This window comes from Ctenopharyngodon idella, chromosome 22, assembly GCF_019924925.1.
Source record: "Ctenopharyngodon idella isolate HZGC_01 chromosome 22, HZGC01, whole genome shotgun sequence".
Classification (NCBI taxonomy): domain Eukaryota; kingdom Metazoa; phylum Chordata; class Actinopteri; order Cypriniformes; family Xenocyprididae; genus Ctenopharyngodon; species Ctenopharyngodon idella.
Window position 1 is genome coordinate 22,766,707 of NC_067241.1, and position 19,097 is coordinate 22,785,803.

General features: G+C 37.9%; 1 protein-coding gene across 1 annotated transcript; it reads left to right on the forward strand.

Moving 5' to 3' along the window:
* Window positions 1-112: 112 nt before the first annotated feature.
* stxbp3 (syntaxin binding protein 3) lies at window positions 113-18,568 on the forward strand. Its single transcript, XM_051880139.1, is given in 20 exon segments — window positions 113-227; window positions 1,331-1,380; window positions 3,711-3,792; window positions 4,015-4,091; window positions 7,206-7,278; window positions 7,384-7,484; window positions 7,569-7,714; window positions 7,810-7,903; window positions 8,308-8,432; window positions 8,608-8,706; window positions 9,845-9,911; window positions 10,018-10,083; window positions 10,217-10,297; window positions 10,387-10,438; window positions 10,441-10,521; window positions 10,703-10,809; window positions 12,519-12,620; window positions 15,981-16,066; window positions 17,419-17,567; window positions 17,677-18,568. Coding segments are annotated over 20 exon segments (1,785 nt in total). The 5' UTR covers window positions 113-181; the 3' UTR covers window positions 17,778-18,568.
* The last annotated feature ends 529 nt before the right edge of the window (window positions 18,569-19,097 follow it).

Sequence of the window (19,097 nt, forward strand, 5' to 3'; positions counted from 1 at the left end):
CTGTGAACTAACATGAGCAAACAATGAACAATTATATTTTTACCAACATTAACAAAGATTTATAAATGCTTTAAAAAATAAATTGCTCATTGTTTATCCAAGCGTGAACTCTCACACGCGCGCGCACGCCCTCCCTCTTCCCAGATGACGGAAATGCGCATTTGCCTCAACTCAACTCAAGATGGCAACTGGAGCAGAACACGGCTTGAAAAAAATAGTTTGGCAAAGTAAGTTCATTGAGAGCAAACAGCTGATTTTCTGCAAACTTCTTGCACGCACGGTCCAATGCTTCATCATTTATATGAGTTTAACTCAGAGGAAGAGCTGTCAGAAGTTTAAAGAGACACACTTAGTGTGCTGGGTTTGCTCAGAGGAGTTACAGTCGCCTTATGAAGTTGTTTGGGTGTTTGTTTTGGAGTATAATAAGGAAACAGTGCGATATGGATTGTGTCCCGTTTGTCTGCGTTATGTTTGTCTCGGTAAATGCCTTGTATGTGTCATTGAGTCACTGTTTCCGTTAGCTGCTCTGCTAATGTTAGCCTGTCCAGCTCAGTTGCACTGAGTGCTCACTTTGACGATTCTGCAGGAGTTGTTCCTGTTTTTAATGAAGAACGGGTTCATAGTTGGGGCTCAGTATGTTGTCATGACGCCTTTGAGTGTTTGGTGATGTCATGAGAAACTTCAGTTCTCCCGCGCCCATGTGTTACATTCTGTGAACTTTATCAGTGACTTCCGGTCTGCTGTGTTATGACATTTGTGCCCGTAACATTTGATTAAGTCTAGCCATAATACGCACAAAGTTATTTTGCATTGTTAATCGATTTCTTGTGTGTGTGTGTGTGTGTGTGTGTGTTAAAGTATTTTAAAGGGGTGTATTCACTTTGACATGTTTACATAGCAGTGGTTCTGAACTAGGAGGTCAGTGGATTTCAAAGGGGGTGGAAAATATCAAGATCTACATGTAAATTGACATTAATCAAATTCACCATTGAATTTTCACTCATAGAAATTTTCCTCACTGCAGCATGATGGCCTTTAGACTGATTTTTCACTACTTCAAGTTATGATATTAATAAATCTAAAGAGAGGATGTGGAATCAGGGGTTTTCGGAGAAGCACAGTTCAGAAGTTGGTAATTGTTTTACTTTCATTTACTGTAACATATTCATAGTTTTTTTAATCTCTGCATAAGACTACATGTCTTTGCCTTCAAGCAGAACGAACTCAAAACAGGAAATAAAGCTTCTTGGAAATGTTTCAGATTTTCAGTTCCATGGTTCAAATCTGATTCACTGCTATAACTAATAGATTGATTTATCTGACGTCACAGGAATCAAGGACACCATCATTGCTGACTGCAGAAAGTCAGAAGTATGGAAGGTCAGTATGAATGTTTTTATATTTATTTATATATATATATATATATATATATATATAATATATTTCCAGTAGTTTTTAACTTTATGATTGGCTGTTTGGGCTTATCCGTGTTCAGCTGGCTTAGTTAATACAGTGTTTGCTCCTGCAATAGTCCTGTTGTGTGATAAACACAGACGCTGGCAGAACGGACTGATATCAGAGCAGATATGTTCCTCACTACATACTAAACAAAAACAACACTATTTCTGATAACATTTTAATGCACATTTAAAAAAAAAAAATATTAAAGTACTTTTACAACAAAAATCTGCTGAACATGTAACATTTTTAACTTCATGTTGTCATATGAACAACCAGTGTGCAATTACACTGATAAGAGTCTTAAAGCCTGAGTCTGTCTCATATAATGTTATTTGTAAATGCATGTTATAGGTCTTTTTTTTTTTTTTTTAAACCTTTTTTATTATTATTATTTTGAATCAAAATCTCGACAGACTTCTCCAATAAATTAGTCCGGTTAAACCCAGGCCTGCAGGAAAAAAATCTGTCGCTACTTCAGTTTCATTGAGACTTTAAAGGATACTGGGATTAAATGAATTTTTTAGTTGAGGATGTGTGTACAGGACCTGAATGAAGACTTGCTGAATCTGCCAGAGATTCTGAACAACAAGTTGTTATTTTCTTCATGTTTGAGTCAAATAAAGTGAAAATGTATTTGTTGTGTATTTAAAGATTTAATGGAAACACAAGGTCCATTTAGTTGATGCATTAACTAAAGTTAAATAACAACGAGTAATACATTTGTTACAGTATTTGTTAATCTTTGTTAATGTTGGTTAATAAGATACAACTGTTGTTCATTGTTAATTCATGTTCGCTCAGGTCCATTTAAATAATATGAACAGATAAAACTTTTGATTTTAGTAATATATTAGTACATTTTGAAATTAACCATGAACTGAATTTAATAAATGCTTTAGAAGTATTTTTTTTATTGTTTGTTCATGTTAACTAATGTTAACAAATGGAGTCCTATACTATATTTTAGGGTGACTCTGTTGCAGATCTAGTTACAAATAAGTAAGCACAGACATTAATTAACAGCATGTACTCATTTTAGGGTTAGGATTTGGTTTAGGGTTAGTTGCTTGTAATTATGCATACAGTTATTGCTATAGTAAGTACATGTAACTTGTAACAAGTATACTGTAAAATAAAGTGTTACCATCTTAGTATAATTACTGAATGACTGTTTTAATAAAGGGCACCTTGATTTGAAAGTGTAATTAAAACAAGAATTGTTTTAGAATTATGTATAGGAATTAAAAATTCTGTCATACATTTATATTTTTCCAAACTTGTATGCATTTCTTGCTCATGCAGAACACAAAAAGATGGTAACACTTTATTTTACATTGCCTTTGTTACACGTTACTTGTAGCTACTATAGTAATTACTTTAAATTGTGCTTAATTATATGCAACTAACCTGAACCACATCCTAATCCTAACCCTATAGTAAGTACATGTAGTTAAGTAATATTACTCAGTACTTAAATGTATAATTGCACTATAAGGGGCCGTTCACATATCACATCTAAAAACGCATGGAAAGCGCGGCCGCGCCACATTCTCCTTCTTTCCAAAGCGCTTGCGCTCTCATGGCGTCTGTCGTTGCTTTGCAACCATGAACTGCGCTCTCCACGACGACGAGGAAGTTTCAGCAAAGGATAAATTTATTTGTAGCCCTTGCATTAGCTTTACTACTAGATATATTTATGGAGATGAGATATAAAAAACACCCTGTACAGTTATGATCAGCTGTTCGGCTGAGCTTTTGATGTTTTGTTACGGAAAGGCCGAAGCTTGATCGGTTGGTTATTGTCACATGACCTGCGGCACACTTGTGGCATTCTGAAAGTTGAGAATTTTTCATCTCGATGCACCTGGAAAATGCACCGCATGCACGTCGTGACAACGTCGCTTCCATTATCAGAGCGCGCCTGCCGTGCGGCTACATTTGAAATAACGAATTTGAGCGTGCCAAAGACGTGATATGTGAACGGCCCCTAAAAAGAACATTTTAAAATAAAGTGTAACCAAAAAGATATTATGAAGAATGTTGGCAACCAAACAGTTTTGGTTCCTATTGACTTCCATTGTACTGTAATAGGAACCGAAACTGTTTGATTGCCAACATTCTTCAAATTATCTTCTTTTGTAAAAGAAATAAAGAAAGTTATGATGACATAGTTTTTATTTTTGGGTAAATTATCCCTTTAACGATTCGTGTTCCATAATTGTGATTGAAGTCAAATCTGTTTCTCACAGATCCTCATACTGGACCAGTTTACCACCCGCCTCCTCTCCTCCTGCTGCAAGATGTCCGATCTCATGTCAGAGCGCATCACAAGTAAGTGAGGGAAGAGGTTCAGTTGAACATCCTGTGTGTTAGACAGAAATCCAGCTGTCTGTGGATCCAGTGAACTTCATTGTGTAGTGAGAGTCGGACGCTCTTCCTTCCTGTGTTTTCCAGAAGGGAAGCTTTCTCGTTTCCTCTATATCAAGAAAAAGAATGAGCTTGTGCTGGAGGTGGGTTTATTGTCATAATGTGTTACCTTTTGCTTGTTCACAGTTGTGGAGGACCTGTACAAAAACAGAGAACCAGTTCCAGAGATGAAGGCCATCTACTTCATGACCCCTACTGCCAAGGTCAGAGTTCAGGAAACATGCACTATATGGACAAAAGTATTGGGACACCTGACCAACAGGGACTGTAATGACATCACATTCTGAGTACATTAATATGGAGTTGCTCCCTCAGCTTCCACTCTTCTGGGACGGCTTTCCACAAGATGTTGGAGTGTTTCTATGGGTATTTTTGTGCATTCTTCCAGTAGCGCATTTGTGATGTTGGGTGAGAAGGTCTGGCTCATGATCTCCATTCCTGTTCATCCCAAAGGTGTAAGATGGGGTTGAGGTCAGGGCTCAGTGTGGGCCAGTCAAGTTCTTCCATACCAAACTGATTCAACCATGTCTTTATGGACCTTGCTTTGTGCACTGGGGCATAGTCATGCTGAAATATATAGCATAGCGTAGCATTGTCCAAAATGTCTTGGTATACTGAAGCATTAAGATTTCCCTTTCACTGGAAGTAAGAGGCCTCTAGCCCAACCCCTGAAAAACAGCCCCATACCATCATCGCTCCTCCACCAAACTTTACAGTTGGCACAATACGGTCAGATAGGTAATGTCCTCTGGGCATCCACCAAACCCAGACTCACCCATCAGACTGACAAACGCAGAGGCGTGATTTGTCACTCCACAGAACACATCTCCACTGCTCCAGGGTCATTGTGCTTTACACCACTCCATCTGACGCTTGGCATTGGAGTTGGTGATGTGAGGCTTGCATGCAGCTGAACGGCCATGGAAACCCATTCCATGAAGCTCCCGTCGCACAGTTTTTGTGCCAATATTAATGCCAGTGGAAGTGTGTAACTCTTCAGCTATGGAATCAGCAGAGCTTTAGCAACTTGACTTTACGTGGTCTTCCACTACGTGACTGAGTTGCTGCTGTTCCTATAAGCTTCCATTTTCCAGTAATACCACTTACAGTTGAACATCAGGGACATATCACAAACTGACTTACTGCAAAGATGGCGTCCTATCACAGTACTCAACCAAAGACTATAGAATAACACAAGACGCGTCACTCGTATTATTTTGAATGGGAGAAAGTGCAACGCACAATTTTCTAAATAAGAGCCAATCGGCGATTGGTAAAGTCATTGTGTCACTGCAGCGGCAGTTAGAAGCTCCGGTTCCTATAGAAACAGTCAGACACGCGCCTCCGAAATGAGGCATAAGAGATGCGCATGCGCATTAGCTTAATCCAGCCTGAAAAATACAGTTTTTACTCATGATTTGAGCATTTAGAAACAAAATTTATGAGACAGTTGTCAGATTTCATTGGTGATTTCAAATATGAAATTTAATTAAAAGCTTGGCAAACAGTTTTGGAGAATTTGATGTTTCCCCATTCGAAGAGAGCTGCACTTGAATGCCCAAGAGGAGTTTCAAAGATGGCTGCCGAGTGAAATGACTTTTCTTAAAGGGACTTTGACTCCACTCAACCAAAGACTATAGAATAACACAAGACGCGTTACTCATATTGTTTTGAATGGGAGAAAGTGCAACGTGCAATATGGCGGAATAAGTCCCGCCATCTAAATAAGAGCCAATGGCCAGTTGGTAAAGTCATCGTATCACTGCAGCGGCCGTTAGAAGCTTCGGTTCCTATAGAAACAGTCAGACACATGCTTCTTATAGAGACACGTGCTTAGGACTGCGCATGAGCTTGATCCAGCCTGACAAATACCTTTTTTTTTTTTTGTCATGATTGGAGCATTTAGAAACAAAGTTTGAGACAGTTGTTGTCAGATTTCATTGGTGATGTAAAAAAAAAAAAAAAAAAAAAAATGCCAAACAGCTTTGGAGAATTTGATGTTTCCCCATTCAAAGAGATAGGAGGCAGTTTTAATGAAAACAGGTAGGCTGTTCCAGGGTTTCGGTGCAGCAACAACAAAGGCTTGGTCTCCTCTTGATTTCAGTTTAGCCTGGGGAACATTCAGCTGTCTCTTGCTGGAATACCTAAGAGACCTTCCAGAATTATGATCAGATAGTGAATCAGAAATGTATACAGGAGCTAAACCATTCACATCTTTAAAAAACAGCAATAAGACTTTAAAATCAATTCTGTAAAGAATTGGGAGCCAATGCAGTTTACGCACACCACTAAAGAGCCTAGCAGCAGTGTTTTGTACTATTTGGAGACTGTTAAGAGATGCTTGGTTAATACCCATATAATGGGAATTGCATTAATCAAGCCTTGATGAAATAAAAGCATCAATGAATGACCCTTTCAAAGTGCTTAAAAGAAAGAAATGGATTTACTTTAGCTAGGACTTTAAGATAGAAAAAAAATGGTTTTGACTACTGTACTAATCTGTTTGTCAAATTTGAGAGCATTATAAAAATTCTCACCCAAATTCTTCACTAGTGGCCGAAATTTCGACAAGGGGAGTAGCAGCCTCTGAAGATTCAAAAACTATAATCTGAAGAAAATGTAAGGACATCCAGGCCTTAACATCTGTTAGACAAGCCACCAAAGTATCCCAACCCAAGTTACAGTGGAAGGAGATACCTTGTTTCTTAAAGATTGACCCTAAGGGGAAGCATATACAAGGAAAATAAAATCGGTGCGAGAATAGAACCTTGAGAGACACCACACGTAAGAGGAACTGCATCCAAGGTAAGTTAATCCACCAATACTAACAGAGAACCTTCTATTATTAAAATAGGATTGAAACCATTTAAGGGCATTTCCCTGAATGCCCACCCAGTGCTCCAAATGAGAGATCATAACAGAGTGGTCAATTGTATCGAATGCCATGCAAAAAGTCGAGTCAGTAAAATATCGTTTAGAACTTTAACCAGTGCTGTTTCTGTGGAATGGTTTTCTTGGGAAAACTTCAAAAATATTGTTATTAAACAGAAAGCTCTGTAGTTGGTGGAACAGTACCACGCTTGAATTCACTGAGCTCTTCAGAGCGACCCATTTTTTTTCCACCGATGTTTGTGTAAATGCATGGTAGGTGCTTGGTTTTATCCACGTATAGCAATGGGTCTGATTGAAACACCTGAATTCAATAATTAAGTGCTGTGTCCGGATACTTTTGTCCATATAGTGTACATATAATGGGCATAATGTCACTTATTTTACTGTGATGATCTGTTTATGACCGGAATGTTTTATATTTGCAGTGTGTTGATGCTTTTATTAATGACTTCAAACCGAAACCCAAATACAAAGCTGCATATGTCTTCTTCACTGACTGTGAGTACACTGCTTCAACTCTGATTTGATTACAAAAAATCAGCTAGATTACGTGTTATTTTCAGCAACAGTGACATTTTTATTACTGTTACTGACACTTTACAGACTGTCCTGATGAGCTCTTCGACAAGATGAAGAAGAACTGTGCCAAACACATTAAAGTGTGTAAAGAGATCCACATCTCGTTTCTGCCACAGGAAGCACAAGTGAGTTTATCTAGAAATTCATGTAGCCTGGTCTGGCCGAGTGTTTTATTGTTTATGACCGTGTTTTATGGGTCACCTGTGCAGGTGTTTACCTGTGATAACCCAGAGGCCTTCAAGAGCATCTATAATCCGAACAGTCAGGACAGAGATCAGACGCTGGAGATGATCGCCGATCAGATCGTAACTCTCTGTGCCACGCTGGATGAGTACCCTGGAGTCAGATACAAGAAGTACAGACACTCTTTTTCACTTCACTTGTGCTCAGATTACATCTGATGTGATGCATGAATGGACATCGAATCATTGAGTTCTTCGTCCTGTGCAGAGATTCGGCTCTCGGATATGGAAAGCAGTTGGCTGAACTTGTGGATAATAAATTGGCGCGACATTACGAGTTGGATGACATCTCGAAAAACAAGGTGAGTGCCACATCAGCTTATCTGATAGTAGGTTGAAAATATTAAAGATAGTAAATCTGGTGGAGAATTGTAATGAGAGCATTTTGATAAATTAGATTATTTTCCTGACAAACAACCAAAGCTCATTAGTCGATCATAAACCATTGAGATTAGAATGTCAAATTAAAATTAAATTAGAATAGATGGGTATTTGTTCAGTGCCACATACAGAATTTTGAAAAGACTTTATCACAAAAATTAATTTTGTAATTTTGTAAGAAAATCCTTTGTGGGATTGGTGAATAAGGTCATTTCCTCCCATTACTCCCTGAGGCTTGTTTCTAGTCTTGGTTTTTGTTCTGATGTCGTCTTGTAAGTGATATTTCTGCTTGCACTAACCATCAGAACTTTTCTTTCATGTTCAGGGAAAAACGCCAGCTCAGCTTCTGATCGTTGATCGTGCGCTGGACCCTGTCAGCCCCATTCTTCACGAGCTCACCTACCAGGCCATGGCTTATGACCTCATATCAATAAAGGACAACACCTATGAGTATGTCACCTCAGCCAATCACCTGACATTTAACACGCAAATGATCTTGAAATTCATACTGTAATCATTACTGAGGACTCAATGTGAAATCAGAGCGGTCTCTATTTACTTTGATACACAGCAGAGCAAAAATAAGAGCACGGATGTGTTTTACTGTTTTTCTGTTTTCTCTTAGGTATGAAACAAAGGATGGCTCTAAGAAAGAAGCTTTACTGAATGAAGAGGATGAATTATGGGTCAAATTACGTCACATGCACATTGCTGAGGTCACTGAGTGAGTAGAAATACTTGAATTCATGTGAACCGGCAGACTCGAGGCCATGATCTGGCACACAAAACATTGGTTGCAATGGTCAGATTTTATTTAACTTGACCGTGTGTTTCAGTACTTCTCCGCGTGTAATAAAATACACTATTGTTCAAAAGTTTGGGGATGGTAAGATTTGTTAATGTAGAAAGAAGTCTCTTCTGCTCACCAAGACTGCATTTATTTGATCAGCAATACAGTAAAAACAGTAATAACGTGGAATATTATTACAATTTAAAATAACTGTGAACATATTTAAACTTTAATTTATTACTGTTATCAAAGCTGAATTTTCAGCATTACTTCAGAAATCTTGTCAGAAAAGCTTGTTGCAGTGTGTTATGGGATTGCTTCTTTCACAGAAGACACATGGGTTCTTTCGGTGTCAGATCAACCAAAATAAATTAAGCCAAAATATTAAATGTCACAGATGTATATTTACTGAATAATCCACTATTTTGTAGAAGGGGTCAAAATGACAATTTTCATCTGAGATTTGGAGAAATTAGAGGAGAGTAAAATGGCTTTAGAAAGATGGCAGCGTCATTATTTTATTTTTACACAGAGATTGGTAGGTCTATTAGTAAAATCTGTTGACTTTAGCAATCTTTGTTTCATTATATGCCAACAGTGACCTTTCAAAAATGGCAAAAAGCACTTCTTGTTTTTTTTTTTTTTTTTTTTTTTTTTTTGCCTGTAATTCAAGAAGTATTAAAGATATCTTAATATCCTTTTAGATTCTGGTTATTAACAAACTTTCCTTTTGGTATCTTCGTTTTAAAGGGATAGTTCACACAAAAATACAAATTTTGTCATTACTAATCACTTTGTGAAAATAAAATATTGATGCTGCCACTCCTCTAATTTGGCTCCAAATCTCAGTTGAAAATTGTCATTTTGACCCCCATCTCCAAAAAGTGTGGATTACTCAGTAAATATACATCTGTGGCATTTAATATTTGACTTTCTTCTTCATTTATGTATTTCTTTCACCGGGGACGCCTGGTTGAGTTGACACAGAATGCAGTGTGGCCTTGTTATAGGCCAAATTATCATCATAAACATCCTTACTAAAGTAACAATTACTTATGTGTTTGTTCCAAAGGCGAATCCCCAAACTGGTGAAGGACATCTCTGCCAGCCAAAATGAGAAGCAAAAGGCTGATGGGAAGGTACAGTATATTTTTACAGTTAATTACAGCTCCAAACAATAACGGTAGTCTCCAGTTACAGATTCCCTCATATGAGCGTGTCATAGATGCCCCCTGTCATTGGCAGATCACAATCGGAGCGCTATCACAACTCATGAAGAAGATGCCAGCCTTCCGCAAGCAGGTGGCTCAGGTAATCGAGCTGCCTCACATGCCCTGAAAGAGTGTGCTATCACATGACACCTGTGACATCCATTCTGCCTAAAATACTGTAAAAAAACCACTGGATGACTCACTAGCCGTTTTATGTTTCCCGTCTTTTTCAGAAAACTGTCCACTTAAGTTTAGCCGAGGAACTGATGAACCATTATCAGAAATTTGTGGAAAAACTCTGCAAAGCGGAACAGGTAGAGCATGGTGAACTCTTGAGGGAAAAGACGCCCTCTTCTGGCCAGAGTGTGTACGTTCATGTCTCTGGTTTGTGGTTTGTGTGTAGGATCTGGCTGTAGGTGCAGATGCTGAAGGGCAGAAGGTCAAGGACCCCATGCGACGTTACTTCCTGTGCTGCTGAACCAGTATAACACCACTGACAAGATCCGGGCCGTCCTTCTCTACATTTTCAGTCTCAACGGTGGATGTTTCTCTTTTCCTGTCATGTAGAGATTGGGAAACATCTGAACTCTCCAGCTTAGTATGTTTTCCTGCTAGATGTGTACAGCTGAATATATGTGTTTGTGTTTATATAATAAACACACACACATATATTCAGCTATACACATATATATCATAATATATATGTATGTCATGGTCAGGTACGACAGCGGAGAACCTGAATAAACTGATCCAGCATGTGAAAATTGAGCACGAGAGTGGGTATATCCTGAACTGGAAACATCTGGGAGTTCCCATCGTCTCCACAGTGAGTATGCGGATGCTTTTTGTCTCCTCTGACACTGCTTCTTTTCCAACTGGCGTTACATAATTCGCTCATACTGATGACTTATTTGTTTTTGATATGTTTTGAATTGCATTTTTGTAGCTTGGAACATATTTAGGATTAGGGAAGTGCTAGTCTGCTGTATGCTTTTACAATGTTTCAGTATTAATACCAATGAAATTTCATGACACGCTGAGCCATTTCCCATACCACAACATATACTGTGATATGCTATTGAATCGACTTGATACTGAAGTACCGGTGACAATTCTGATGGGCCGTGTGAAAGTGCTCTTTTACAAGTTTTTATTTTGGCTGATACAGGGCTCCATTTTGCGACGACATTTTGTTAGAAGTCGCACTGGTGCCACCACCACGTTGCCCAACTGATAAGAGCTGCCATTTCTGTTGCATATGAGAAACATGAATCGGCAAATGAAATGAAAGCAGAATGAAACCGCTCTACTCATTTGTGCATCGTGGACCGTTTATCAGAACAGGTTTACTCGTGGGCTGATTGTTGATCACGCAACACCATTACTACACAGTGCCGGGAGATCCAGTGAGAAAGCCTTTGAATTCAGCACAGAATTCTCTGTTATAAACAATATCAGATCAAACAGCGCTGACGTGGAATTCAGGAGAAACATTGTGCCATGAATGATTAAGTTATAGGAGGCTTTTCAATCCACAAATCACCAACATTCACCATGGATTTAATGTAGCAACACTAACTGTAACAGAACACTAACTGTGGCAGAAATAGTCGAATGTTTTTACATTATTAATTTCAGGGTTCGTACAACCCTCTGTGAGTGAAATTCAAGCACTTTTTTAAGGACTTTCAGGTGCTTCACACAACTTTTTCCAGCACTTCAAAGCTCTAAATATTATCTAATTTAAATTTTATTTTTAATGTGACGACCAAAAACATTATTTGTTCATCCTTTAAAGATTGTAGGAAACACTATCACTGAGGGCCCTATCATACACCTGGCGCAATGTGACGCCAGGCGCAACGCAAGTGTTTTTTGCTAGTTTCAGTCTAACGCAGTTATCATTTTCACATTCAGCGCCACATTGTTTAAATAGCAAATGCACTCAACGCCCGTCTGTGCGGCCATGGGCGTGCTGGTCTGAAAACGAGGTGTTTTCAGGTTCATTGTTAGCGTGTTGCTATTTTGAGGCAACTGAAAAAGACTGCACAATTGACCAACAAAAACCTGGTCTAAAGTCAATGGCGCAGTATTTTTTTGTTATTTAAAGAGCACGTTGGTAATAAGTGCCTATAGGCGGGTGCACAACGCACGTACACTCTGCTTGTTTTGCTTTTGAATTTATGTTTAGACATTAAGAAATCACTTAATGTCAATTATAAAATATCAATTCATCAAGAAATACAATGTCAAAGTTTTGCACTTTTAGTACTGAAGTATGAAGTCACAATCTCATGAAAAACAAAACCTTTTTTTCCAAACTGCGACTGAATTACACAGAAAGCAAGTAAAGTGTGTTCCTTTTATAATCACTGAAGCTGTCAGTCAGTTCAGTATGATACTAGAGAAGCTCTACTAATCCAAATGCTGGCTTCTCCATCTGTAGAACTCAGTGGCTCTGGTGCTTCTGCTCTCAGATGTTAGTCTGGAGTCCTGTGATATTCAGTTTCTCACCTCCATCTCTCTTCATAACAGTCAAGCACATTCTTATCTCGCAAACCATCACGGAGAGACCGGTCAGACGAGGAGACTTACAGCGTGTCTCGCTGGACACCTGTCATCAAAGATGTAATGGAGGTGAGTGACTCTAACACTGTCTAACCAGACGCGTTTTTTTTTTTTTTTTTTTTTTTTTTTTAAAAGGTGTCTTGTCCATGTTAATCAGTTTTTGTCCAAACCAGCTGCAGTTATTCTATTTTAGAATCATATCTCATACAAGTGTGACAATGATAATCTCAGGTACTGATTATGTGGTTTATTAAATGTTAAATTTCATGTATTGTGAGTTTGAATATCATTTTGCATGACCTTTATAGCCGTACTGAAAGCAACAATGGATAATTCACCTCAGATCTTGAATATAAATTAAAGGAAACAATGTGAACTCAATGTGACCAAACATTTCAGTCACTCATTAGTGTTAAAATGGTGTAATATTTATGAATTTGATTATGTGCTTATCCATGTGGTTGCGAGTGCAGTGCACTTACAGAGACTCCGCCCACATGTTCTTCTGATTGGCTGTGTTTTTTGATTGATTTTGTTGCGTCTCGTAGTCGTGTTGTTTCTATTATGGACAGACAAACTGCTTGTCACTGGAATCTTATTGCATCATGTCCTGTTAGGACATGTTGTAACTCTTAAACATTAGTCGAAAAGCAGTGGTTCTCAAACTGGGGTACGTGAAGTGACATAACAAAATGCTGAGTTTTGCTGTTCATTTAAAGGATTAGTTCACCCAAAAATGAAAATTATCCCATAATTTACTCAAAAATATCCATATTTAAAACTTTATAGACTATAATAACTAGCTTCCGGTAACTCCTTGCTAGTGTTGCCATGTGTATGGGTATGTGTATGATGAGTTAGAAATTACACAGCATGTAAACATAAATGTATATACTGTAAATCCAAACATTTAAGTTTGCAAGACGTAAAAGTGGATGTAGAAGAACATCACTGATTTTCATTGTCCATGCAGCAGTAGCCCAAAAGAGCCAGTAAGTGTCCTGAAACACTCATACTGCCCCTGGGCCAGCAGGCCATCCTTATTGTTGAGCTCTGATATATAATACAACAGGAAATGAGCTAACAGTTGTATAAGACCATTGCACGTTTGTTTAGGGCTAAGGCCACTGGCATTATATCCCAGGTTTTGACTGACAGATCAAATGTCATGTTTTCAGAAATCACAAATAGACACCTTCTTATTTCCTTGTCAGCTATAAATAGCACTTCAACACTGGTATAAAAAAAAAAAAAAAAAAACATTGTTAGACAGTCTTGTTTATTTCTAGTTTCTTCTTTCAGTGAAAAGAAACATTAAATTGCCACTTGAATATCTTAAGCCTTGTTCATCTGATTTTTGTGCATATCCGATTGGAATCTGATCATATTTAGCAAGTGTAAATGGAAAAAAAAAATCACATGAAATCTGTGAAACACATTGCTAACATGAATTAGCACGTTGCTAGCATGAATTAGCATTCTGCAAGCATTAATTACCTTGTTGCTAGCAGGTTTTAGCATGTTGCTAGTAGGGCTGGGTCTAAATCTCAATTAATTGAACATTTTACCATGATTACAAATTTTTTTTTTTTTTTGCCCTCATAGTTCACTGACAAGGTTTGTACTGTAAATATGCTTGACTATTAAAGGTGGGATATTTTTTCCTAATGAAAGAGTGCTCTGACATGACACAGCTCACTTTCAGCAGTTATTCTATCTGTGGTTTGTAACATTTCTTACCGGTTTCTGCTCGTTGTAAATCTGATAGAGATAAATTAGCACAGTACCAGTACATTTATTTGAATGCGTTAATGAGAGAGTGATTGCGCGTGTGAATTAGTTGTACTGTCTCCCTATTAATTGTGAAGCTGTGGGATGTGAGTAGTTACTTCAAAAGTAGCAAAATATATGCTATAACTTTTTAGTTTCTAAGCTATTTTAGTAATAAATCACAGGACAGCGTTGACAATGAGTTTCTGTGCTCCTCTGTGTGTGCGATCTTCACGTGATGTGCAGCTGTCTGTTTGAGTGTTTGTGTCCCACAGTGCATCAGTGCAATAGCTCAATGTAATGATACACGTCCGACGGTCTAAAATCACTTCAGTGTCCAAACTGGCAAGCGTTAAACACATGCAACTCTGTGTTGCTTCCATGCCGCTGACTGGACGGGGTGGAGTCACGTGACTACACACGCGGTAGTATGGTTTTAAGGGTAAAGTTTTACCAAGATTAAAAAAACTAAATAACCTACATGGGAAAATTACGTCGGTTAGAGGTTCTGAATTTCGGTTTCAATTACTTTTCGATTAATCGTCCAACACTAGTTGCTAGCATGAATTACCACGTTGCTCACATGTTTAACATTGTTAGCATGATTTAGATTGTTGTTAACATGATTTAGCATGCTGTTAGCTTGTTTTAACACATTGTTAATTTGAATTAGCACATTGCTAGCATGATTTGACATTCTGCGTTGCATGCATTACCTCGTTGTATGCATGTTTAAACACTAGTGTTGTCAAAAGTACCGACCGCGATACCAAGTCGGTACTGAAATTTTAAAAATGTGACGCTTTGAGCACTGTTGAGTGGATTTGTAAACATCTTTGATTGGCAATTGTGTTCACGCACTCATCAGATAGGTCTGTGATTGGCTACAACGATCAATGCTTCAAATACATGTTGTAAATAGTCATCAATGACACTCTTCACAGAACGCTTACACAGATACACATGGGAGCGCTTGAAAGCAGGCATCTATCATCGGACCGGTCCTGCTTTCAAACGCTCCCACTTACAAAATGCTTTCAAATTCAAACACTTCCGTGTGCTTTCAAACGCTCTTGTGCGTTGATCATTGTAGTGAAACCTGACAGATTTCTGTCCCTTCATTGAAAGTCCGCTACACCACAACTTTGATGCTAAGTTTGTGAAGACATGTGTTCATATGAGTTAAAGGGTTAGTTCACCCAAAATGTAATTTATTACTCACCCTCATGTTGTTCTACACCCGTAAGACCTTCATTCATCTTCAGAACACAAATTAAGATATTTTTGATAAAATCCGGTGGTTCAGTGAGGCCTGCATTCAAAGCAATGACATTTCCTCTCTCAAGATCCATAAAGGTACTAAAAACATATTTAAAACAGTTCATGTGAGTTCAGTAGTTCTACCTTAATATTATAAAGAGACGAGAATATTTTTGTGTGCCAAAAAAAAAAAAAAAAAAAAGACTTTTCAACAATATAGTGATGGGCTGATTTCAAAACACTGCTTCGGAGCTTTGCGAATCGAATCAGTGACTCGGATCTCCTATCAAACTGCTAAACTGCTGAAATCACGTGACTTTGGCGCTCCGAATCAATTTGTGTTCCGAAGATGAATGAAGGCTACTCAACTAAATCTCTTTTTCTCTGTGTGTGTGGTAGGATGCAGTGGAAAACAAACTGGACATTAAAGACTGGCCGTTCCAGTCTGAATGCCCGTCTGCATGGAACGGCTCGCGCGCTGTAAGGTATTCACTGTTCCCTCAAGTCTCTTACATACTGAATCAATCACTGTATCACTTCTATGAAGGTACACCCTTAAAGAGATATTCTATGTTCAGCTCATCCATCATTTAGTCAATCAATCCCAAATCAATCAATCCCAAACATTTCATTATAATTGTTGAGTTTTGAAGTTATAGTCAGTGTCTCTTTCTTCATTCCTCTGGGCTTTCAGAGTGGTGAGGTAAGGCAAGGGTCAACTTTGACCCTTTGGGTTGTTGGCTGCTTTTTCTGTTCGCAAACAGTTTTACACATTATGTTTAGGTTCTTTTTTGTTGCTTTGTTTCATGTTATTTTTTAAATAACATGGACCACTTAAAGGGATAGTTCACCCAAAAATGAAAATTATCCCATGATTTACTCACCCTCAAGCCATCCTAAGTGTGTAAGACTATCTTCTTTCAGACAAACACAATGGGAGATATATTTTAAAAATATCCTTAGTCCTCCAAGCTTTATAATGGTGGTGAATGGGGGGTTGCATTTTGACGTCGAAAAATATTTTAAGTCAATAATTTTTTTTTTTTTTTTTTTAATGCAGCCCCCTATTCCCTACCATTATAAACCTTGGAGAACTAAGGATATTTTTAAATATATCTCTGATTGTGTTTGTCTGAAAGAAGATAGTCATATACACCTAGGATGGCTTGAGGGTGAGTAAATCATGGGATAATTTTCATTTTTGGGTGAACTATCCCTTTAAAGTGAAAAGACTCATTTCCTGCTGATGATATATTTGCATGGTGTCATAATTATACACTACTGTTCAAATGTTTGGGGTCAGTAAGATTTATTTTGAAGAAGTTAATACTTCTATTAAGCAAAGATGCATTAAATTGATCAAAAGTGACAGTAAAGATATTTATAATGTTACAATAGATTTCAATTTCAAATAAATGCTGTTCTTTTTATCTTTCTGTTCATCAAAGAATCCTGAAAAATCACCATTTCCACAAAAATCTGAAGCAGCACAACTGTTTTCAACATTGTTAATAATCAGAAATGTTTCTTGAGCAGGAAATCAGCATATTTGAATGATTTCTGAAGGATCATGTGACAGTGAAGACTGAAGTAATGATGCTGAAAATTCAGCTTTGGTCACAGGAATATATTACATTTTACTATATATTCACATAGAAAACAGCTATTTAATAATATTTCACAATATTACTGTTTTCACTGTATTTTTTTATCAAATAAATGAAGCCTTGGTGAGCATTGGTCTTCTTTCAAAAACAAAAAAATCTTCCCGACTTCAAACTTTTGAACAGAAGTGTATACATGTTGCAATGCAGTAAATGCGTGTGTTTTGTGTCAGTGCGCGGCAGAAGCACAAGGGCAGCTCTCCGGACGACCTCAGGAGCGGCTCGCGCCTCATCATCTTTGTTCTGGGTGGAGTCAGTCACTCAGAGATGCGCTGTGCTTATGAAGTCACCCTTGCTAATAAATCCTGTGAGGTCATCATCGGTAAGAGTCCATACGAGTGCTCGCATACCGACAACATCATTCCTGAATAAACCTGAAAGAGGCTTTGTGATTTGTTGTCTCAAAATCTTGCCTTTTTGATTGTCCTTAGGCTCGACGCACATCCTCACTCCATGTGATCTGCTGCAGGATATCTTTAATTTGGGCAAACAGCCCATGGAAACCTTTACCATTGAGGAGGGCAAACCCTGAGCCCTGCCCGATATACCCACCCAGACTGAAGGGAACACATCTCACCTGCTTTTGTGTCGCCTCGTACAGCATTACTCTCATTCATTTCGGCGCTTTACACATAAAAACAAAGCAACACTCCTACAGGGAGTAAAACACATTCTGAGATGATTTCATGTGTAAACCTCATGTTCAGTTCAGGTTAAATATAACATCAAGTCTTCGCAACTAACTTCACACACAATGAGATTTGGGTTTGTTGAGGTTTTTAGGCTTTTCTAAATTGTTGACTAGAGCTTAATAAAATTATCATGGAAAAATAAAACATCTATTAATATGCCACATGTCTTGTGTAATACGCTATTTGTTTGATAACCCTTTAATACAGTAGAAGGACATTTAAAAATGACATAAATGACATCAGTGTACTCATGACCAGAGCTGTACAGACTGGTGCCTTTATAGTGCACTGGATTTACACATCTCTCTGTTTCTATCTCACACATTAACCTCCTGACTGCCTGTTTGAACAGATGTTTTAATGTTTGTCTTTTTGTTCTTGAATTAGGTTGATTTGTGCATATTTATTGTCATCTGCTTGCTCCTGTTTGTTGCTTGTAAAAAAAACATATACTCAAGAATGAACAAAGGAGGGATTTAACAGATTTAATGTATACTTGCATTGAACAACTGACATGACATGAATGATGTGGTTCAATTCTTGTTTGCTTTGTAACATTTATACAGTGTTTGTAATGTGGTCTAATTTCATCTGTACTTCTACATAAAAAATATATTGTCTGAATATACAATTTGATTAATTTTGTCCTGGTCTTCAGGAGCTAGTGTTGTGGTTTCCTTGAGGAGTTTGTTGATGATTTTGAGAGATTTAACTATACAATTCCTGCTTGTGTTCATAAAAATCATAAAACAGTCAAAGACACAAAGGTAACAAGATAGTCTTCTTTATTTCTGCAGTACATGCTGTTCCAGAAACGTCTCCCTCATGAGAGACAGAGCGGATGTTGTTGTCTCTGATTACTGCAGGTTTATGGTCTCGGTACAATGGCTTGATTCTCTCAAGAGGACTTGATAATGCTGAGTAAACCAATCTTATCAAATCTGTCCTATTTTGGGAGTTAAACTATAATGTAATGCGTGAAAACATGGATGTGCGTGTTGAGCGTCTGAACGTATACTGTACGAAAGCCTGTATACATTTACACCGCTCTCTGACAGAAAGTTGATACGACCTGTATTTGTGTGAACAAAAAGATTACTCTAGAAAATGAAGAAAACATTCCTGCCACCCCTGGAGTATAAATAGCTTATATGATCTTT